The 25,423-nt window shown below is 36.3% G+C and overlaps 1 protein-coding gene across 1 annotated transcript in view; it reads left to right on the top strand.

Annotated features, from left to right (window-relative positions):
* Positions 1-1,700: 1,700 nt before the first annotated feature.
* LOC114652618 (probable E3 SUMO-protein ligase RNF212) overlaps positions 1,701-25,423 on the top strand; it is a 44,764-nt gene continuing 21,041 nt past the window's right edge. The window contains exons 1-6 of the mRNA XM_028802976.2: positions 1,701-1,819; positions 6,628-6,689; positions 8,633-8,707; positions 16,093-16,149; positions 16,243-16,301; positions 18,697-18,756. Coding sequence (XP_028658809.2) covers positions 1,711-1,819; positions 6,628-6,689; positions 8,633-8,707; positions 16,093-16,149; positions 16,243-16,301; positions 18,697-18,756 — 422 coding nt within the window. The 5' untranslated portion in view covers positions 1,701-1,710. The remainder of the gene's footprint in view (positions 1,820-6,627; positions 6,690-8,632; positions 8,708-16,092; positions 16,150-16,242; positions 16,302-18,696; positions 18,757-25,423) is intronic.

Here is a 25,423-nt window from a genome sequence, read left to right as displayed (position 1 = left end):
ACTTAAAATTAGAAATAAAAATTCACCCTACAAAGAGAAATTGTATTTCTTGTAGAATCTAACATGCATTTATCAGTATTGTTCTCAATTAAGTGAACAAACGTAACCATTTCTAAACTTTTATTTTAGCATTAAACAGTGATTACATCATTTTCAAAGTTATCTAGATCAGTGGGGAAATATATATTTAAATAAGATGCAGTAATAAATGAAAGGCTTCCAAAGGTGAAGTTAACAAATAGGAAAATGTGTCTTACCGCTGCAGTAATAACTGGTACGCATATGCATAACATTTTGTTTAGCATCTGTGAGCAGATTGGTATACTGGTTAATGGACCACTACAACTGTTAAGGTTGAATGTAACCTTAGTTATAATATTTTTACTATGATAAAGATAAAACAATTTAATCCTTTTGTGCACAACACATTAGACTTTTCACTTCCAACACTCAAAAGTCAACCCCTATCTGTTTATTTAGCCTACTAAAATAAGAAAAATTATATAATTCCTTGATAACCTTTATATAATGATTAAATAAATATTTTTTTCACTGGGGATTTTATTATAGAGCAAGTACCTTTGTGAATAAGTAGTTAAGGAAGTGGACTGCATAAAACCAAGAGGGGAGAACAAATATTCTCGCTGACATATTGTCCAGAATATGGATTTTTGAACCTCTGAAAATAATTTTTGCCATTTCCAGTGAGCAATTTATTTTTACAATCACACCTTTTCAAAGTCATTAGTAGCTATTGATTCTCATGGGCAATACCATTTTGTGCTGTGGCCATATTATTTTACGCAGTGACCCCCATTGCTGGTCATTTGGGTATGGCTTATGGTGTGTGATATTACATGGGCATGACTTGATATTATTGTGCCTTTTTATTTAAGATAGTGACACAAAGCTTCTAACATCCAAGCTATGGATAATACTATCAGTAATTTTTTTCTTTCAATTTATTGTAGCTAGGGCTAATGACTTCTGAATACTGTTAAGACCTTTTTCATACATTATTTTTTGAATTCAACTTTGGTTTTGTGCTTTTGATTGTATAATCAGTTCCTTTGTTCATTCTATTACTACCAACTATTGCCTATTCTCTTATCAAGTTTGTCTGCTACTCTTGCACCATTCTTATTCTCACCCTTCCTGGCTTTATATTTTTACTTGGACAATCTATTTCTTCTCACTGTCTATAACAGTTATATACAAGTAGTTGGTTTGATCTAAGTACTAGAATAGCTTCTACTTTTAAATAGAGTATAAAAATGGTTGCAGAAGGTGTATTCGTAATTACCCACTGAACATTTTTTCAGGTCTGGAATTCTTTTTCAGCATGGTTGATGACATTTTGCTAAAATATTTTTAAATACAGTAAGTACTTCTGTAAAAATCAGTCCACATCAGAAACAGGAAATGCAATTCACTTGGGTCTGTGTTTTTGAATTGAAGATCCACCTCTTCTCTCATTCATTAGTCGAGTCCTATCTTCAATTAAAAAAACAATCTTTTAGGAAAACATGCATTTGTTTTGTGTGTTGTAACAAGCGACTAGATAACCGAGATGTAAATTTTGTGAAATGAATAATGTAAGTTTTTTGAAACAAGATGCAGTCATTTGAATGAGATGTTTATTTCTTAGTGTAATGTCTAAATGTAAATTACAAAAAATATATATATTTTTTTTCCAGATTGTAAAAGAAAATGGCTACTTGGATACATTGCAATTCATGTTTTCTTTCACCTAATGTTAACCGAAGATTTGCAGTTACAAGCTGTGGTCATGTAATTTGCGAGTTTTGTTTTCAGAAAGGTAATTTAAATATCTTTATGAAAGTATATTTGTTAACTTATTAGATATTTTATCTCTTTTTGTAATGCGACTGTTCTCATTAAACTTGACAGTAACACTAATTTCAGTTTTTATTTGATTTCATGTTACAGTATATAGCACATTCTATAGCACAAGCTCAGAATGCTGGCACAGATTTGCAATATGGAAATGGTAGATACACAATGTTATACCATTTACACGCTTAAATAATCATTTTAGGATAAACAAACCATGAAACAGAAATACAAACGGTATTATTGATAAAATATCTGACCATCACAGTTAACTTTGCATAGTCACTTCCTCCCAGTTCTCTATCTCTATGTATGCCATGACAATTTTTCTGTCTGATGAGCCACTGTATAGTAACAACTATTCCTCTTTTGCATGATTTATCATGAATTCCTTGGTCAGACTGCTGAAAGGAAGCAGAAGCTTGTTGCTTTGACTGTACAGAGCAATGCTGCTCTGGCTTTAGTTAAATCGGAGCCCAGGCAGTGACCCCTTTATCATCTGTCTGCATGCATCCATCAATAAGGTTGTCACTAGACTTAATCAGGGCGCTCTTGCATTCCTATTCTGCAGACTTCACCAGCACGTTCATAGTGTGTTTTGTGATGATTCCCCTTCTGCAGTCAGTGTCATTCTGATGTTTTGTCAGAGGTACTTGATTATTATGGTGATTATTAATCTGTCTCTAAAGGTTATGGGGAAACTGTTTAATCTTATCTTTGAAACAGGTAAGGTGGCCACTGCGTTTTTGTCCAAGTAGTTGTATGGTGAATGTGAAAGGGTTTCCCATGATATCTGCTAATGTTGTGGCTCCACCTTTCTTCCTTCTCTTCTTGTCCCATTCTGCTGTTTGTAGGGATGTGAGCTTATTCCTCAAATCGGCCTTGTCTTCCTGCCCTTCTTTTACTGCTACATTAAGGAACTCAACTGGTACCATAGTTGGTTAATTTTTACCTCCAAGCGGTTTAGTCCTCCAGTGGCTCTGGGCACATGCTTCTCCTCCATACCAAACCTCTTGGTAGAAATGCTGATGATAGCCCCTGTCATGGACTGGAGATGCTACTATGCATCACCTCCAGCTTTACTTTCAGGGACCCCTTCTACATCATTGTCAAACTGGAGCCACTATATTCTTCTTGGCTGGAGGCCATTTGACCCTTAAAAGATACGATTTTCAAGATTGAGGTGTAGCCCATGGCACCTGGAGGTTCTGGGCACTGTTGTGTGATTCTGGACCTAGCTCATCCTGCTTGTCTCCAAGTGCTACAGTTTTGCACAGCAGCTAGTACTTGCAAACTTTGCCCCAAATAAATGCTGAATCCATAGTCAATGTTCCATTAGCTTAGGTCGTTACCTGTAAGTCTGTCCAGGTGAGATTCTCTCAACCCCTCACTCTCAATCAACCCAGGTGGTATCTCTCTGTAGGTTTATCCGTAGCTAGTTTAAGTTCTCCCTCTAACCCTTATTGCTAACCTTTCCTACCATAATGTCTGTCCAAGCTGCCCATTATCTCTTCAGTTGTCACAGCCCTGTTTGCTATTGTCATACAGCTCGTTCCTGGTCTTTATTGGCCATAGATAGATTGAACTTGTTATTTCACAAATCTTGCAATGCACTTGTTTACATCATTAGTAGTTGAACCTGGGGCACAAGGTATTTTGAATTTTTCAACTATCATACATATTTGCCCAGGTACCCAGTTGGGGTTGACCGAGCCCCAGCTTATGACCACGCAACACTTCTGGTAATAAACATTCATAAGCCATGTCTTTGGTGAACTAAATGGTTATGCTATATTTGTAAGGAGGCATCCAATCTAATTTCTCCTTCTGCACACCGTTAATGTTCCAGGTAATTATCTTCTTGTATACTTTCTTCTGATCAGAACCTGGCCATCCTCTGCCAAATCTATCATTTCCTTCCTCTTAACTGTGAAATCAACTAGCTGTGGACGTCAGGACTGGCTCTACAAAGCAAATGGAACCACCACATTACATACTTCTACCACAATCTGTTAGTTTCTTCATACCTTTAAGCACAGATACTCATTTCTGTCTGCTTTTGTTTTTCCAATACACAGCAGAGACTCAGCTGCTACCCAATTTCTTGGTGAGTATGTTTAAGGACCTGAGCTTGCCTCTTCATGTGCTACATAACCCCCAAACTCTAGGTGTCACATATGTAGGGAATTATGGGACTACTGCTTCCTTTCACTTGTTAAATTTCTCATTTTACAGTATTGTGAATGAGATTCTGTTCAGGTACAGCCTAGAAAAGCAGTAATTTAGTAATCTCCATGAACATAAAAACATTTAAGAACTTGACACAATGTCAATTTGCCTAATTAAATCTGTTCAGGCCAACAAGCCTATAATCCTATTCACTTAATTTATAGAAAATAATATCAAGTTGAGTTCTTATAGTGCCACACTCCATCTTATGTCTCTATATTTATGTGTATGAAGAAAAACATTCTCACATTTGTACAAAACTTGGCCAGTTTCCATCTGTGTCCCTATGTTCTTGTTCAAAATCTTTTTTTTAAAGAAGGCTGAGAACCACTGTACTTATTTCCTTCAGCATTTTAAACACATAAATCATGTTGCTTAGTAATCTTGTTTACAGAAAAAGTTCAGTTCCTTTAATCCTTTCCTCATAGCTCGTAACTGTCAGTCCCATAGTCAGCCTAGTTTGCCCTTCTTTGGACTTTTTTTAGCATTACTACATTTTTTTTCTATAATATTAAGACCAAAACTGCACAGTATATTCCAGATGACAGTGATGAGTCCACGACAACTTATTAGGCCTTCCTCATAATGCACTATTTCAAGTTTCAAATCACTCTTTGTGCATTCATATCTAACACTTTTACTTCCTATGTGTGATACTTTACATTAATTTTCATCTGCCATACATCTTCCTATGTCTGTATTCTGTCCATGCCCTGCTGTAATGTTATAGCTGATTCTAGATTGTCTGGCATTCTACTGAGTTTAGTATCATCTGCAAACCTAAACAGCTTGTTATTTACTGCATATTTTTATCCAGATCATTTGTATGTATGTATGTATATATGTATGTATGCATTTATTTTGTATATATTTAAAAAAAAAAAAAAAAACTAACATCAGCTAAATCCATTCACCATGACCCTCTATTCCTAGTGTTAAAGTGAGTTTTGATCCCATCTAAACACTGTCCATTGAATTCCCATACTTTCAGTTCGATCACCTATGTACTCATGTAGGACCTTACCAAAAGCCTTCTGAAAATCAAGATAAATATTATATGGACCTCTCTGATGATCATAAGCTTTTGTTGCTTCTTTATAAAATTCCTGCATATTAGTGAAACATATTCTTCCCTGTCTAAGCCCATGCTAACATTTTTCTTATATACCTGTTTAAATCTTTCCTTTACTAATTAATTCTGTTTTGTGATGCATTTTAACCTTATTGGCCTATAGTTACCTGGATCAGTCAGATAGATAGATAGATAGATAGATACTTTATTAATCCCAGGGGGAAATTCACATTTTTTTGTCTGGTCATATTTTATAAAAGTTTTACTTTATAAAACATTAAGAGCATAGTCTCTGTATAAATCAAAAAATATTATCACTATAAGTGTCAGTTTTCTAAATGCCAGAGTTATGTCAGTGTGTATAATTTACATGTTCTTATTGTGTCTTCATGCATTTTGATTGTTTTTAATCTGGTCAGATGCAAGCCAATCATGCATTTGAGACACAGATTTAGGTACACCAGCAGTAAACCCTGAGTAATTTTAATTTCTTATTAATGTACCCAAACATGGACTCATTAATGCCATATTTACAGCCCCCAGACACAAAAGAATGTCCTTCTTTTATCACATTCAGAACAGACACTTTATCGTTTAATTGGGCTTACTGGACCTGGAATTTTAAACACATTTGCAGTACTTCCATACTGCAGACGTTGTTTAATTTACTTTAGTGGAAGAAGTGAAGATCTTAACGTGTAGCACACATGGTTGCATCTTGCATTTCCCACAAACAACCTAAATAAAATCACACAGCCCACTGGAGAGCAGTAAGTTAGATGCTTAATTTCTGGAAAAAATGTCCAGTTCCAATCTGTTACCAGTTAACAATGTTTTTACCATCTGGCCAGCTTGTTTTAAATCAAGGAAACAATTTTTGTTTGCATTTTCTTTATTACAAGTAAAGTTGCAGTATCTTATTTTAGATGAAATTATATTTAGTTTGCACTCTTCATATTGTTTGATTAGTCCACTTTTGTTTGAAGTTTTTCTCTTTTTTGTGTAAATTCATTGTTCAAACATAATTTTCCATGATGATTGTGCTTTGGATTCACTGTTAAAAAAAAACCACAACTGACTAAATTGTGACACCACTTGTTTCCGTTTGTATAAGGCTATTTGCATTAGTATAACATAGAATATGTTAAAATAAATTACTTGTATTATCTGCAACTAAGTAATCCTTTTATTGTATTGTGGTTCCAGCATTAAAGGTTTCATAGATTTTATTTGTGTGGCTTTGTCATTCAGAGGTTATATACAGTATAAAATGCATAAAGTAATTGAAAAAACATGAATATGAATATAGAACTAAACATCTGTCACGTAATTAATTAATCAAAAATCAGCAGTGTAAGCACTTTGAAGTAGTTTATTGTGATTATTTTAGTATTTACATAATGATATGTGTTTTTATTATTTTTGTATACATTAATGGTTCCAAATGATTAATGTATTATTTTAATTTCTAGGGAAAAAAAACATGTGTCTTATTTGTAATTCACAATGTCGCATGTTCCCACTGTCTGAAAAAGTAAGTATGGTGTGTTGAATTTTATAAAATATAGTAGAGAAATAGTTTAATAAACAAAAACAGTTAATTTAACTTTTTGAGTGATCAGTGTCATATACCATTAGATCACTGGCTGTGTTCAACAACGTATACAGCTGCATTAAAATGTGTCATGCATAGACCATTAAGCCAGTCTTCATGTCATTAAAGGTAAGATTTAGGCCTAAAAAAGCATGTTCACATACTGCATTTTTTGGACTAATAGTAAGGTGCATTTTCACAACCTCCAGTATACTGATTAACGGTTTATAAGATTCCTCTTGCTTTTTCTCTGACTGCATCAAGCAATGGAGTACAGCCCTCTGAATTTGATAGTGTCAATTTCCTAAGGCTAAAAGCCTGAAAAATTTGTGACCAAAGCATTATTGGGAATTTTAAGCCATCACATGTGATCAAGAAGGTGCTGATTATTTTACATAATTTTCTCGGCAGTAGGAAACCTTGTCAGTTGAAAAAATGTACCTGCTGCGTCATTTTTTTTCCAAGTTGTACATTTCATTAAATGTTTCAGCACATCATCAGCATTTGTTAGACTTTGCAGGCTGAATAGTGTAGTAAACAGTCTAATGTTATACTATGCTTTCTTACCTTTTCATTTCTAAAATTATTTTTGCCTGAGAAGGAAGGACTGCTTTTATGCAGGGTTTGTGTACGCTTTCTGCATATGGCACGGTGCATTCTTTGACTTGCTGTACTTCCCTGTGGTTATTTCTTCTTTGCGGAATATACTCCATAGTTAATCTGCTGAAAAAATTCTTCTAGCACTCATTTCGGTAATAGTTTTCCATTTATTTCTGTTATAATGCTGCTTGTAACTACTGTATGTTGTTTTTATAATCTATAACATAGAATGCATTACCTATTACCTTATTGATATCATAGTAAATAATGAGAGGTTACAATTAACTACAGTATTGGCATTCTTGAACTCGCTGCCCCAATTTTTTTACAACTAATACTATTGTTTCTCTTGATTGTTTTGTATACATGATACAATAATTTGCAATATTTCTGACTAGTAGGTTTGCGTGTGCTAAGTCTGCTGTAAGCAGCTGACTTTAAAAGCAATACTGAAGTTAAGGTTGTGCATGAAAAATTAGTTTTGTTTTTTTTTTCAAATTGCTTTTGATTAGGAAAATATTGTATGGACCAAAAATCTGAAACATCTGGTAGTACCCCAGCCTTTGTGGGTCTGTAGATTGGTTGTCCAGAATTAAAAACTTGTAGTTTCAGGAGTCTGGACTACCTATTTTTCTATGCCGATATGGTGATATTTAAATGTTTAAGTGCCACTTGCTCATTTTTTTGTTATTTGCCTGTGTTATTGATTCAATTAACATGCATTATAGTACCAGTATACAGTATGTTGTTTTTGTGCACTTGTTTAGTACTGGTGCATCCCAGCTCAAGAGTTTCTGGTTAAAATCAGAAATCATGAACTTTGTGTGTTGAATTTGCAACTTATTCCCATGTCTGCATGAGTTTTTTTCCATATAATCTGGTTTTCCTTCTATGTTCCAAAGATATGCATCTTTGATTCAACAATGACTCTTAATTTGCCCTGTATATAGTAAGTGAGCATGACTGTGTGAATGACTGGCCCACCAACCATAGGTTGAGGCGTACTTTTTATCTAGTGCTTTTTACAGTATATGGACTTTGTCCCCACGTTGATCCTGAGCTGGAGTAAATGTTTTCAATAATAAATTGATATTTTTTGTTAATTTTTAAGGAATATATAGATCTTTGATGCTAACTGAGGGCTTATTATATATAGTATGTGAACTTGCCTGGTTTATCGACGGGAGCACTAAATGAAACACATCTCTTAAATAATGTTTGGAAATGCAGTCTTATTTCATCTGTTTTTACTGATCTTTTTTCTATATTAATTTTATTTGCAGAGCAGCACTGAAGTCAAATCACTTTTCACATCAATTGATGTGACTTGTAAGAAGTACTGTACAGAAAATGGAAAGGTATTTTTTTCTCCTGAGAATATCTTAATTTTGCAGTAGGGTGCAAAGTTGGCATACTTAGCTGTACTACCAGTAAGAAACTTTTTTTCATTTGTAGTAGTAGTTTATGCTAAGTTGTATTAGACAAAATACAGTATATAAGCCTTAATATAAAAAATATTTTGATTATCAAATACTGATAAACCAGACTTTAATTTGAGTTGCAAAGACCATTACAATTATTAGTAAAACAAAACATAAATTCTTCACTTCTAAGTATAACAGTGTGTAATATACAGTAACTATGGTGACCAGACCTTCCATATTTGACATGGCAGTCCTGTCTAATTCCTAAAAAAGGATTGTCCTGTCTTTTAGATGTGACTTATCTCTCAATTAAGCAACCTGTGAAGACACTGCACAGTGTACGTTGTTATATATTGATCCTTTTCTGCTTAAAGCAGACACCATGTCTAGCTATTAGAATGCTTACAAACTGTCAATGACCATGGTTCCAAAATATGGTGGCTTACTTTAGTGATATGCAGTATGCATTCTAATAAAAATCATTTCAGGTGAAAAAAACACCCTTAACTTGAGTACCAACCCATTAATTAAAACTAAACTGTTTAAACTTTGCTCCTCTATTAGTGAATGATAGGAATAGTGTAACTTTCACTGGTACTGTCAGTAAATCTGTTGACACTTAGTCTGTATAATTTGATTAGTTATATAAAACCTTGTCCTATTTCTTTGGAGTAGTTATATATATTAGCAGTGTTAATGGAGTGAAAGATACAGGTATACATTTTAAAACTGACATATAGTAGAAATTAAGAAAAAAGCTATATATATATAATATGTATGAGTGACCGACAAGAAATCCATGAGAAAAACAAAATGGCTTGCAAAATGCAATCCTTAATCACTGCATTTTCTGAGAATGAAGCTCCATGATAATGAAGTTGGCATAAGACACACTGTGGCACATGTGCTAGGAATATAAAGTTTTACGTGAATGTGTAGGTACAGTACATTTGTGTGTATTGTAGTTATTTTATAAAGTAATAAATATTATTTGAAATATTATTTGCCCAGTATGAAAGAAAAAATCATACCAATATTTTTGGAACCCAAAATTCAGATTTTTAAAAGGTAAGAAGCTGCAGAAAAGAAATACCACATAGAATTAAAGGGTTTAGCACTGGACCAGGAAAGAGGACAGTGAATGTGGAAGAGTGGTGTAGATAGAAGACAGTTTCCTTCAAGCAGGAGGCATCTCTCCTTTGCTAAAATCCATTGACCTATGTGTGGCTCTGCTGGAATGTTTTCCTTAAGGATTTTGGTTTGGTTTGCTTCCTAGGGTTGGAGAAGTGAGGCAGATGGTGTTGCCCCTGACTCCATCTGTGGTGTAAGGCCGGATTTATACTTCATGCGACACGACGCATGCTGCAGCGGACGCTCCTGCTATGCAAGCATTGTACTGTTTATACTTGCGCGCATACTTTACATAAATCTGGAGGAATCCACCAGGTGGCAGTGCGAGATATCATCACGGGGAGAACAGGTTCGGCTTCACTGTGTTGTGAATTTCCTGGAACACCGATTAAATTCCGAAGACACCTTACCGCAATATCTCTGAAAAGGATGTTTAATGATTAAATCCATCAGTCCAGGGATTTGTCCATTTCAACTAGCATTGGGCACGAGGCTGAAACAATCCCTGGACGAGGCATCAGCTCATCGCAAGGTGAATACAAGCACACACATATACAGTGTATCCGGAAAGTATTCACAGCGCATCACTTTTTCCACATTTTGTTACATTACAGCCTTATTCCAAAATGGATTAAATTCATTTTTTTCCTCAGAATTCTACACACAACACCCCATAATGACAACGTGAAAAAAGTTTACTTGAGGTTTTTGCAAATTTATTAAAAATAAAAAAACTGAGAAATCACATGTACATAAGTATTCACAGCCTTTGCTCAAAACTTTGTTGTGCACCTTTGGCAGCAATTACAGCCTCAAGTCTTTTTGAATATGATGCCACAAGCTTGGCACACCTATCCTTGGCCAGTTTCGCCCATTCCTCTTTGCAGCACCTCTCAAGCTCCATCAGGTTGGATGGTAAGCGTCGGTGCACAGCCATTTTTAAGATCTCTCCAGAGATGTTCAATCGGATTCAAGTCTGGGCTCTGGCTGGGCCACTCAAGGACATTCACAGAGTTGTCCTGAAGCCACTCCTTTGATATCTTGGCTGTGTGCTTGGGGTCGTTGTCCTGCTGAAAGATGAACCGTCGCCCCAGTCTGAGGTCAAGAGCGCTCTGGAGCAGGTTGTCATCCAGGATGTCTCTGTACATTGCTGCAGTCATCTTTCCCTTTATCCTGACTAGTCTCCCAGTCCCAGCTGAAAAACATCCCCATAGCATGATGCTGCCACCACCATGTTTCACTGTAGGGATGGTATTGGCCTGGTGATGAGCGGTGCCTGGTTTCCTCCAAACGTGACGCCTGGCATTCACACCAAAGAGTTCAATCTTTGTCTCATCAGAGCAGAGAACTTTCTTTCTCATGGTCTGAGAGTCCTTCAGGTGCCTTTTGGCAAACTCTAGGCGGGCTGCCATGTGCCTTTTACTAAGGAGTGGCTTCTGTCTGGCCACTCTACCGTACAGGCCTGATTGGTGGATTGCTGCAGAGATGGTTGTCCTTCTGGAAGGTTCTCCTTTCTCCACAGAGGACCTCTGGAGCTCTGACAGAGTGACCATCGGGTTCTTGGTCACCTCCCTGACTAAGGCCCTTCTCCCCCGATCGCTCAGTTTAGATGGCCGGCCAGCTCTAGGAAGAGTCCTGGTGGTTTCAAACTTCTTCCACTTACGGATGATGGAGGTCACTGTGCTCATGGGGAACTTCAAAGCAGCAGAAATTTTTCTGTAACCTTCCCCAGATTTGTGCCTCGAGACAATCCTGTCTCGGAGGTCTACAGACAATTCCTTTGACTTCATGCTTGGTTTGTGCTCTGACATGAACTGTCAACTGTGGGACCTTATATAGACAGGTGTGTGCCTTTCCAAATCATGTCCAATCAACTGAATTTACCACAGGTAGACTCCAATTAAGCTGCAGGAACATCTCAAGGATGATCAGGGGAAACAGGATGCACCTGAGCTCAATTTTGAGCTTCATGGCAAAGGCTGTGAATACTTATGTACATGTGCTTTCTCAATTTTTTTATTTTTAATAAATCTGCAAAAACCTCAAGTAAACTTTTTTCACGTTGTCATTATGGGGTGTTGTGTGTGGAATTCTGAGGAAAAAAATGAATTTAATCCATTTTGGAATAAGGCTGTAACATAACAAAATGTGGAAAAAGTGATGCGCTGTGAATACTTTCCGGACGCACTGTACTAGCGTCATTTTAGTGTAACTAAATCTGCATATGTTTGGAAGTAAACCGGAGCAAACTGTGGAAACAAGGCAGGAAAACATGTAAACTCCAGGCAGGAAATACCAGCGACGTGACTCCCTGCGAGACAGCAGTGCTAACGCTCCACCACCATGTCGCCCCCATGTGTGTAATTATTAACAGTATTCATTATTTAAACGAAATTACCGATTTAACTGTAAAATGCAACATACATACTTCAATGCATTTCATCATGAAAGTGATATCAAGTATAAATCTAAGGATTCTAAATGTGCAGAGAGTTGGAATATCATACATTTAATGTGTTCTGTGTGGTGATCTATTGCTGTTTGCCACTGCTGTCAGTACCGGAGGAAGCCCTAGTAAAAAAGACGGCACAGAAGACGGTATGTGAGACTTTTAAAATGTATTGTTTCATTACGATCGGGAATATGCAACACTTGAATATAAAAGCACCACGAATGCATCTGTATGTCGGCATTTTGCTTCACCACTTCGAACCATTCATCAAACATCGAAGCGCGTACACCGATCTCATAGGATCCGCAAAGCAGCTTTCTGTCACATGTAGATAGTAAACAGAGACTCTGACGTCACATTCCAACTATTAGCACACTGTGGCCCCCGACTTTTTGCTGGTACTGCAACTTGCGCACGCGTCGCGTTAATTTCTGAGGACCTGCTCAGAGGACATGTCAAATGAACGCTGGAAACGCGTGGCAGCCATGATGCGGGCGCATACGTGTTCTGAGCGTGAAGTATAAATGAGCCCTAAGGTGCAACTACCAGCATGACTATTCAGGGATTGGACAAGGCAGATGAGAGTGTGTGGAGCCATATGGAAGGAATAGGAGATCAGAGCAGTGACAGTGATGTTGCACTTTAGTTGAAATGTATGTATGTCTGTATAATAGACCATACCCCTTCCTCACTCCTGGCCTCCTGCTTAATTACATATCCATATTTTTCCAATGGTGCATCTACATCCAATAAGCACAATTTTTGATTATAAACTAAAGTTCTGAAGTGTATCTGCTTTGATAAGTATTTCTGTACACATATACACACTATATATATGTGAGAATTCTAGTTGCACACATGAATTAGTATTAGTCATCCAACCAAGTGTCACTCCCCTGACACCCAAATTGGCAACAAAATCATCCTCAGCTTTTAGCACTGCCAATGCCATGATGTATTGGCTGTGAAGGAAACCCTGAATATAGTTGAATTCTGCATAAATCTTCTTAAATATGTTCTTTCAAAATTGCAACCATATTAAAACAAGTATATCTCAATCAAGGTAACTGCTAGGGAGTGTACGTGCTCTGCTGGAGAAAGTATCCATAAGTAATAGAAGGTAAATAATCAGATTGCATTAAAAAAATGATTTGTTAGAGGAACCTAATTCACTTCTGTTTAAAGATTCCATGTAAACAAATTGAGTAGTTCAAACTCAGTTCACTGTGGTTATTCTAATATTAGCCAAATGAGTTACTCTAACCACAGAGAAGGGAATAAAGATATAAACATAACTTATTTGAGTTACTCAGACTTATTTTAACAGGTAACTAAAAATATAAACTGTTTTGCTGAACCAACTGCTGAATGCTAACTTAACAAAACTTCAAAACGTTTATTGCACAAAACAAACATATGGTTTTAGAAATTTTATTGTCATATTTTAATTAAACTGGCAAGTCATCCAATCACTAGCCACAACCAACTCATTAGTATAAAATATTGCCAAGTATCCCGTTTCACTGACATAGTTGATATATTGCCTTCTGTCATCATAAGTAGGAGAAAAGCCTGCTTGGGCAATGTTGGGTGTGCAGTAGGTTTGGTACACTTTCATAATCACTTCAATTTTAGGCACCTAAAAAGTACTTTTATATCCAGCCTTTATTTTTCTCTGATAAATTGATGGACATTACTAAAACTCTGCAATATCATTACAAAAGGTGTAGTATCTTAATGCACATTAATTAAACTTAAGGTAATAAGACATTTTGTGACACTACATGTAACCCAAAATCGATCAAACATTCTGGAAAATATTCAAAACAATACCACTCTGTTCAATCTTCTCCCCCCCCCCCCCCCACTGGAAAATATTAAAAATATCTAATTTGTCAATATTGCTGTGTGGCATCCTAATATGATTGGTAATTCTATGACAATTAGAGTAATATGCTATTTTAAAACATACATTAACCAAGTTATTGTGACATCCAACCAAACATGTACATCAAGCCCATAAACTCATTTTTTGTGGAATAAATGGAAGTGAGCTGCATAATGACCAGACTTCCCTAATATCATTTTAAAGCTTAAAAACATATTCATTTTGAATAAAGTCCGCCTACGGTAATTAGGTAATGGCAATATACCCTAACAATGATTTTTTTAAGTGCTCTTGTTAATTAAAACAATACTGTAAATCGTTTCACAGTGTTTTTACATAAATTGTACTTCTTAATGTGATACCCAATAAACTTAAGTCAATTGTACTAGAAATGGATATGCAAAGCCTTTACATCAAGTAAATTTAAGCTACATCAGTAATATTAGCATACTCCAAAAATCAATATTAAAATTATAGTGGAAAGAATCAGGTTAACTGTTTGTGTTCTATTTTTCACACTGGTAAGTTTTTTTTAAGTTAGTAAGATATGTACACTAAGAATCTTAACCTTCTGCATATACACATGATGTTATTATTGGAGAGCAGAATTTTTTATGTTAGTCATATATGGTAAAGCATGTCATATTATGTAGACTGTAGATTAAATGAATAGGCATATTAACCAAATATCCAGCAAATTATCCTGTGCTTACGGCATATGTAGACAAGGTATTCCTGAAAATCATGCACCATGACCTTGTTAGACTTTTCTAACACACATGGCTTTGGTTCAACCACTGCTTGAACTTCTGACTTCTTAACCAGTATACAGTATTGCAGTAAATTCAAAATACCCTTCTCCTAACATTTCCGAATAGGCCCCCTTTTTTTAATTTGGTGGATTCTCTCACCATTGTTGTCCGTATCAGGTACTAGGGTTGCCACCATGATCACAAATGATGACATTTTGAGCACTAGTCCATGTAAGTTTCTTTTCATATTGAGGCTTTAATTAGGATAATTACAGTCTTGACCTTTCTCAAGATGAAAAAAAAAAATTCTTGGAATGGGAATTGAAGTCATCATAAACAAATGCATTCACTACCCATTTAGTCATCTTAACTACATTTGTACCTTCTTAGTCTTTCTTTAGTAGCTGATGCGTCTATCTAAACGAGCTTACTACAGTGTAAAGATCATTTGACTAATGTGTATATACAGTATGTCTCCAGAACATGTGGTCCTGGATTAGAAGACAAAATTATAATGTCAGTTAGGCATGCTTATTGGAATACTGGTATATGCAGAAAGCAATACAAAGATAACAAATCACCAGTCTGCAGGCTATTTCCACCAATGATGCCTGCAGAATAAATGTCCAAAGAGCTAGCTTCCATTGATGTGGTCTTAGTAGGTCTGGTACACTTGTACCCATCACTTGACTTCCATAATCTAGACTGCAGTTGGCAAATCCAAATGATGGCTACAAGCATGCTTCTTCCAGATTAATTAATCCTGCTATTGGTCACCTAGCCAAAAGGTATTTGCCAGCAAACATAACTCCCAGGTTTTAGTCACAATATCCTTTTTCCAGATGAAGGCTTGAGTAGATGTATTAAATACCAACACAAGAGTCTTTGTTTAACTTCGAGCATCACAGCTCTGAAGACTGTGCAACTTGTTCTCACACTATACCAAAATCACAATCCCAGGTGGGAGTGATATATACTCATGATTAGATTATATTTAAAAAAATATGTATTTATATAAAAAATAAATGTTTACAGTTTGTCATGCAAGATACCTCTGGTATACTTTGATTTACCGTGTTTTTATGTACATTTATAGGTTCTACAGTTTCAAGAACAGCATAGGAGAAGGATACTGGCATATTACAAACAAAAGGTTTTTGACTTTAAAAATTTTAAAGCAAATTATTTCTGTAGTTTGTTTAAACTTCAATAATTTTAAATGTTATATCTTTCATTTTCTTTTCAGAATGCACACTTAGAAAAATTATTAAGAGAGGCTGAAAACAAATCTGAGCAGCTCAATAAGTAAGAAATGCTTATATAAATAATTTCTATATATTAAAGTAAAACAAACATATTATAGCTGTTAACCATAGCTTGAGAACTCCTCCTGTAGAGAAAGATCTATTACAATAATTTAGGTATGTCACAATATTGGCATTTTTGTATTCAATATATCAATACCAATAAAATTTCATGACACTTGACACCTATTTGGCACCATGCCAAAAACAGAAATCCCTTTCACCAGTATTTTAATTAAAATTACTGTAATTCCATTATTGAAGTAGGCTATATTATGCCTTTTTATGTAATAGACTATAAAATATGTATTTAAAATAGTGGTATACCAATCAAATAGTTGTGCAGCTATCATTTAAATAAACTAGTAATGGCATTCATAAATATCAAATAACAGTGCAAGACTTAGATTTAATATGTCACAATGAACAACCTGATTTATCTTACTATGTGCTCATTCTTATTTTATTGTGACATTTTTCTCACTTGTAACTGAAAAAATATTGCTTAAAACAATACTAAAAATAAACAGTTAAATGCTATTTTACCTTTACCGTTGAATTTGTGAATTCCAAAATAATTCTGCATATTTTCATTTAAACAAACTCTTTAAAATTGCTTTTCTACTAGCATGCTTTTAAAACTGGGTTTGTCAGAGAATCCCTCTGTAAGGTTTCTAACATTTACTATTGTAAGATTTATTTTTGCATCTTTAACTACGAATGAGTAATATTTAACAGATGAGCCAAATTAATTCAAATTTCATATGTCACAAACTCCTGCTGCTTTATTTGTCCAAATATGACTCCTTTTCATGTTTGTCCCAACTTCAAAGCTTCCTCTGTGATGTCATACTTGTCAGTTTCATATTAATACTTTATATACTAATTAATATTAATACTTTATTTCAGAACTCATGTTAAACAGTCTTTGTTATGCTGTTTTCAAAGTATCTTACATGGGTGATCAGACTTTGTTATTATCTAGCCATTACTGGTGTTACTTGAATTTACTGGACTGGCGTTACACATATTAGGTGTTATACTGTACTAATGAACATTAGTTTGCCTTCGAAAATCAAATGACTGATAAAAGTTTAGTGTTTTTAGATTCGTATACAGTGTGCTTTTCTGTATCAGTGGTATGTCATACCACACTGGGAGGAGAGGGGGCACTGTCACTAACTGTGTCGTGTCCCTTTCCCTACACATCTCAGAGATAAAATGGCCCGAGGGCAATTGACTCTGCCTCTTCCGTTCAGAGTGCTATAAAGCTTGGGCTCCCCTGAAGGAGGGTGTCTATTATTGGGCTGAGCTGACCGCAGGACAGAGCTCTTACTTGTCCAAGGTAAACAAACCAAAGAGTGGCTATCCTTTCCCTGCTAAGGCTATTTTTGTTTAATTAAATCTTATTGACGAGATTGTGCCATTGTGTGCTGGTTTTATTTTCATTTTTAGTGAAATTAAACAGGACGACCCAGCTGGCATCCAAAATTTTCATATCTGTGTCATTCCCCAACTCGACAACTCTGTATTTTGTGCTTTAAAGCACCAAAACACTAAATACATTTTATTTTCATGTTAACAAATGGTGTAGGTTATTTCATCACTTGTGTAGACAAGCCAAACTCCCGCTTTGTTTTAAACTTGCCTCTGTTATTACTTGCTATAATTGTTGTTGGCACTGCGGCAGTGCAGTTTCCTCTCACATCCCACAGACATATACGCATGACTCAGATGCTGCTTAGAAAATTGATGAATGTTCAGACGGATATCTGTAGATGAAAGATCAATGAATGAATGCAAAGCATCTGTTCCTTTATCCTGATAGTGTAGTACAAGGAATTTAAAACTGATTAATATGTGACTTAAGAGAATACATTTATTCATTAATGCATATTGTTTTAAAAGAATGCTTGTTTCAGAATACATACATTATGATAGTGTACAACATTTAGTAAGTGAAGACCAAATTCTTACAAAGTAGTTAACTTAAATACAAATGAAATTTCCAATTAAGGCAGTTGTACTACTAAACAGGAACAAACAGTCTATTGTTGATACACTAACAGTTTATGGCATCATTATTCATTCTCAAGATTGACTTTCTGTAATGTGCATGTAAAGTAGTTTTAAATCTAGGATTAAAGCCTGCTCTGGCTCAGCTATATGCTCTCAAAGTAGAAATGTTAAGTCCTGGTAAAGCTGGCCCCAGGACCATTTGCCCAGCAATCGAAAATAAGTTAAGGATTTTGCAGTGGTAAGAAGATTTCAGATTAATACTACTTATTGGAATCTTTAAATGAATGAATATTACTAAATTGTAATAAGAAAATTATGAAATGCTACTTACATAAATGTTCAGTTCTTTACTTGTTTTAATATTGTATTTTTTATAGAATTATTACTGAGCAGAAGGCTTATATTTCCAAACTAGAAAACACGCTACAAAATCAAAGGTAGGTGTCCTCTTCAAATATATATATATATATATATATATAGTATACATGTAGTGCAGAAAAAAAGTTTTTGCCCACTTCATGATTTCTTCTATTGTTGGAAATTTTTGACACTGGATGTTTTTTATCTTAAATATAATTTTATATAAAGGTGATTTGTGTACACAAATACATTTTTATATTATGCCTAAGTTATCCAATGACAGTGTAAAATGACAGTTCCATAGTGTAAGAAAGAAATGTCCCCCTTATACTTAATAACTGATTAACTGTAATAACTGTAAACAAATGCTTCCTCTAATACAACAGCATTCTTTCACTTCACAGTGCAGGACTTTTAGCCCAATCTTCCTACTTTTTAATTTAGCTTCTTTTTAGATATTCTGATGTGGACTTGCTTTTGTGTTGTGTTAATTAAACAAATTAAATAAATTATTGCTAAATAACATATGTGATTTGTTCACTCATCTAACTTTTATCTACTTTTATAATATTAGATTTTGCTTGAAGGGCTGAAAACATTAAGTATGAAAAAAAAAATTAATAAAAGAGGAAATCAGGAAGTGGATAAATAATTTGTCAAGTATTGTATGTGTACATATTAACATACATACATTTTTATGAATCTCTGTATCTATTAGTACTTGAAAACTTGTACTATCAAATATGAACTTGTAGTTGGGTACATGTTGAACTACCCTGGTAGACAGGAAAGGGTGGAAAGGGATAAGCAAGGCCAAGAAAGGTTCTGACAGTGAAAAAGCAATTGTATATAGGACCAAGGCAAAAGATAGGGCACCAGAAAAGGTTAGTGTCTGCTGCACATGTGCTGTGTTACATGGAAACATGGTGCTGGCATGATAAAGAGAGTGAGGCCCAGGATTGAACAACATAAGTGGTAACACATTTTGACAGCTAGAGGGCATTCAGTCCCCACAGAAAATTACTGGGTCTGTGCAGTACCTTGGATAGTACAGACACCCAGGGGCCTGTCTTGGATGCCAACCCTTAAGACCCACTGGGAGCTTCTAGGTGAAACTGTAGCTTGGTGTCCCTTTTAAAAATATAAAGAGACGTCCTAAAATCAATTCTAGGCCTGGTCCTGGAAATTACCCCAGGTGGGGTTTTAAAGTTATATTGAAAAATAAACAAGCTTGCTGCTCTTGCACTGAGGATAGCAGTTGGCAAGAGCTTGACTAGAAGAAGAAAGAAGGCCAGAATCAAGACAGAAGTAGGAAATCCATTCCTGTGAATGACACAGTGCACGGGCATCTCACATGTGAACGGTTTTAGAACGAGCAACACTTATTTTTAATAAAACTACTGCAATATGTTGACACCAATAAAATACTAACCTTAACTAGCAAGCAGTTCATGCTGTCATATAAGTACATGTATCTAGTTACTTGCGGTAATAAGAGCGTAGAAAGCACAACGTGTTGAGCGTGCGGTCGTCCAGGCGAGAGCGCACCTTTGTGTAGAGTATGCCAGCCGCTGAGAAAGCACGCACTGTCTCCACTGAAGTAGGCAGCACAGTCATCAGATACTGATACACTTGTTCTAAACAATGCCTGCGCTTGCCGTTGCTCTGAAACACCGGCATTTCAGCTTTTATTGATGCATCCAGTTTCTTGTCATCATTCGGTGATTCCAAGTTTCTTAGCACAGATAATGTGGATGCAACAGACTGACGCATTGCAATTTCAAGTTCCTGTTCAAAGCTGTCAACAGCACACACGTCAATGAACTCTGCCCCATCCCGGCATTCGTGAATTGCACAGTGCAGACTCCTCCCAGTCCACTGTGCTCAGTCAGCCGGGAGACTGACTGCTGCTGGTCTGTTGTTGACTGAATTAATCTGCAACACACTACACCATGGGCCAAAAAACCATCCATCCATCCATTTTCCAGCCCGCTGAATCCAAACACAGGGTCACGGGGGTCTGCTGGAGCCAATCCCAGCCAACACAGGGCACAAGGCAGGAAACAATCCTGGGCAGTGTGCCAACCCACCACAGGGGCCAAAAAACCGTGCCACTTAATTATTTTCAACTATAACTCTGTTATTTCTTGATCGATTTTTACACTTTTACACGCTATATATGCGAGCTTGGCCGTTCCTGTTTTCCCGGGAATTACAGCAGTTTCATTCCTGGGAATGCAGGAATGAAAAATGTCTGGGAATCCTGGGAGCCTGGGAATGGATTCCCTAGACAGAAGGAATGGTAAGTTAGACAGAACAGTCAGTACTAATACTGTTAAATGTTTAGTGTTTATTATATTTTACCTTTATATATTCTGAAAATATGTTGGCTGTTAAATAAAATTAAAAACATTTAAAAGCCTGTAGCTCTCAGAAGGGGCGGCACAGTGGCGCAGTGGGTAGTGCTGCTGCCTCGCAGTTGGGAGACCTGGGGACCTGGGTTCGCTTCCTGGGTCCTCCCTGCGTGGAGTTTGCATGTTCTCCCCGTGTCTGCGTGGGTTTCCTCCGGGCGCTCCGGTTTCCTCCCACAGTCCAAAGACATGCAGGTTAGGTGGATTGGCGATTCTAAATTGGCCCTAGTGTGTGGGTGTGTTTGTGTGTGTCCTGCGGTGGGTTGGCACCCTGCCCAGGTTTGGTTCCTGCCTTGTGCCCTGTGTTGGCTGGGATTGGCTCCAGCAGACCCCTGTGACCCTGTATTCGGATTCAGCGGGTTGGAAAATGGATGGATGGATGGATAGCTCTCAGAAGGTTCTCTTGATATTACAAAAAAATAACTAAAAAATACATAAAATGTGTTTGAGGATTGTTAAGCTTTTATTTAATTTAATATCAGAATCAGAGTCTCTTTTTATTTGCCAGTAATTAATGTACAGGAATTTGACATGGTAGATTTGGAGTATTAAAGTATTTAAATACAAACAAAAATCAACACTTGTCAATATATTGATAAAATATCATGAATGAAATAGAAAAAAATCTTTCTATATTTCTAGAAGTGACTAAAAATATTTTCTATGATGTAAATGTACATATGGATTGTTAAGAGATAATGCATTCATTTTTTAGGTTTGTGCTTCATTACTAAAACTATTTCATTGCACATTTCATTTTTCATACAGAATGCTAACTTAATGACAGAGTTTAAAGTAGTTAACAGATGACTACTGCAATACCATGTGTAATACCTCCTCACCCCTTCCCCCCCAAGAAAAAGGCAATAGTAATAGTAACAATAACACATTACTTATAAGCAGCCTCCTCCATTCCCCAACAAAACTGTCTGCCCGCAATATTATCAGTCATTTTATTACCACAAAAAGCAGCAACAACATCAGGAGTGAAAATACATTTACTGTGTGAATCAGTGATTTAAAAATAAATTAAACAGGGTTTCATCTGCATTTAGACAATTAAGAATATAGGAAAATTGAATCTCAAAGATGACACATTTAAAATGGGGATTAACATGGTTTTGTAGCTGTGGAATATTTACCTTATAAATCAGAAATATAGAATGCTTTGTAGAAAAAAAAATCTCATCTACTCAAAAATCTCAAACTCAGAAACAGACTAAAGTACTTTGGGTCTGTGGAATGAAGGACGGAGGTTGACTCGGTGAAATGGTGCACCAAAATGGAGTTGGACAAATGAAACCAAGAGCAAGGCTGAAGTACCGTATGTGTGATTGGAAGTAGTGTCCGATGATATGAAAACAATAGGTCTTATCCCAGAGGATGCCTAGGACTGCAGGGAATAGAAGAAAGTAATTTGGGGGCAATTGGCAAACCTGGGTAAACCCAGAAAATATCAGTTGAACTATTAATGTTAATCATGATGACGATCATGGGAAAGTAAAATTCATATGATTTATTCATCCGAGAGTAATACAGAAAGGAAACACCTGAGGCTGTGCTAAATTCGGTTCAATACTATGTGGGTACACCATTCTCTGGCACAGAATAGAATAGTGTATCATAACAGTTGTATTAAAGTTATAACATTTCATTAGTTCAATAAAATAGGTCCACAGTTTAATAATATAAAACAAATTATTTGTATTTCTTATTAACACCATGTTTTGTCCTGGTAGGGTCCTAGCGTGACCCTATTCCCCTTTATACTCTTTATTATGTAGACCTTAACAAAATGCCCCAAATCCCACATACTCTAACCATAATGTCAGGGTTGACTTCTAGTATAGTTCGACATCTTCTTTTACTTTTACATCTGTAGCCCAGGCAATTACGTAGAGTACCAGAACAGAAAGAACAGACAGGAGAGACGGTTACATATTTATTCAAGCATTATAGATAATATTCACAAAATATAAGCAGAGTACAGTACAAATAAGAGTGTTAATAAAATAATTTAATCTGATAATAGGCCGTCTGTCTTATTATGTTGATTGGTCTCTTGTTTAATGTGGACCGACATGACCCTTAGAAGGAATAGCAGGCAGCACTGCCTGTCTGAATATGGCCACTGACATAGATGGTCTCCACAGGCGGAGAGAGAGTGAAAGAGAGAGATCAGATTTAGGCCAGTTATTTGGTTTTCTGTAACACCTCATGGACAAGTGGGGCCTCATGTTGTTGGGTTACTTTCCTGATTCAATGACCAATCTTACAGTATTTAGCTATAACTCAGTCCTCCAGTTCAGCTGCTTTGTTCCTGTTAGCATTTTATCTAGTTTCAAAGGATGTACAAGTGTATTTTCAGGCAAGCAAGAAAGAAAGGTTATACAGGTAATTAGGTTTTAAACTGCCTTCTCAAAACTGCTTTTCAGTCCAGGGGCCTCATGTATAAACGGTGCGTACGCACAGAAATGTTGCGTACGAACCTTTCCACGCTCAAATCGCGATGTATAAAACCTAAACTTGGCGTAAAGCCACGCACATTTCCACGGTAACTCATTCCTTGGCGTACGCAATTTATCCGCCCGGTTTTGCAGACTGGCGGCACCCAGTGTCAAAGCAGTGCTACTGTTCCTGTGTGATCACCCTTTCTTTCTTAGATCCACATCCACGGCGGCGGCTTTATAAATACACTGAAATTAACTGCATATTGTTTATTAGTGTAATGCATCTGATTGTAATTAACCTGCTACAATATAATGGGCCAGGGAATAGCCATAGTATTCCAAATACCAGAACTGCTTTAGCGTTGTTACGCTCACTGCATCTTGTTCTTCTTTTTGCTGTTCCCGTTAAGGGTTGCCACTGCGGATCATCTTTTTCCATATTACTCTCACTGCACCACTCGGAGTATTTATATCACTGTATCTGAGTGTGAATCACAGCAGCAGATGACCAGAAAGAGAATTATCGGTATACAGTTTCAAGTACACACGATCTCAACCACGGCAAAAAGCGTCAAAGCCTTTCCTGTACGGACCTCGCGTTTCAGAAACAGTTTCATCCCAAGAACAATAAACGCACTCAATCACCTCACTGTAAACTTGCACTACAGTTATAATATTGCACAACCTGCGCTACTTTATAAAGCGCGTATGATGACAATATCATTTTTAAGATGAAATGCAGCAAAATATGTTGCTTCTAGTATACAGATAAAACTTTAACTTCATTTAAATAATCTGTATTGCTAATAATTAAACATGTGAGGACACGGTGCCGCAGCGTATAGCTAGTTCAAGGATAGCTCCTGCCTTGCGCTGTATTCTTGCTGGTGCTGACGCGACACTGGAAGGATAGACGAATAGAATAATTAAACATGTACTACGAAGATATTTCAATGTTCCTTAAAAGTTTTGAAGAATCGGCGTTCTAAGCTTACAAATGGCTTAACGTCTATTACAGAGCTGATTGTGTGGCGATTGGAGAAAGAAAAGTATGGACAGGAATTGGAGGTTAGTACGTTTGAAAGAGACAGTACTTCTGTAATAAATTATTTCATCGAAGGTCACACATGGTGCAGCAAGCCTCTTGCGTGAGATATGAACAATCACTGCGCCACCGTGTTCCCATGTTTCATAACATGCTTTCATTCCTATCATCATGAAAATGATATCACGTATACATCTCAGTATTTTAATTATTCAGAGAGCTGTAATATCTCGAATGTAATGGATTCTGTGTCCTGTCGGAGAAAGAGAAAGAACGGAAGCACGTAGTGATTCACACACACAGAGCACATAGAAGATCAAACACAGAAAAAAGCATTTAACATGCTACTTGAGAAACTAGTAAAATAAACGATTTTAAGATGAAGTTTATGATGTTCTACTTTAATGGCAAAATAAACTACGTGATTAAAGTGGAAATTTCGAGATTAAAGTTGACATTTCGTGCTTTTTTCCCACTGTGTGCCTATGTTTTTTTTCTGTACCCTAATAAGCTTTCATATGACACTCAGACGGTGGGCTACAACTCGCCTTTTCACAGCGACTTTGATATGTGATTTCTTTTTTATTTCGGGCACTGTGCGACTTTGTGAATTTGATCTTTCGAGTTTTTCCGACACTCTGTCACTCGATCAACTTCCTTTTATTGCTTATACCACTGTTTAAACCAACAAATAGTATGTTTTTCCTTTGCATCCACTTGGTATTCGCTGAAATTCTTATATTTTCCCCTGTGCTTCTCCCATTGTCTTTTCACAGAAGGCTATTTATATTGATTTGCATATTCAAAGAGGCGTAATTCTGGGAGGAGTTGGGGCGGG

The sequence above is a fragment of the Erpetoichthys calabaricus genome, chromosome 5 (genome assembly GCF_900747795.2).
Source record: "Erpetoichthys calabaricus chromosome 5, fErpCal1.3, whole genome shotgun sequence".
NCBI classification, from domain to species: Eukaryota; Metazoa; Chordata; class Cladistia; order Polypteriformes; family Polypteridae; genus Erpetoichthys; species Erpetoichthys calabaricus.
Note: the sequence above shows the minus strand (reverse complement) of the source record. Positions and strands in the feature narration are given on the sequence as shown.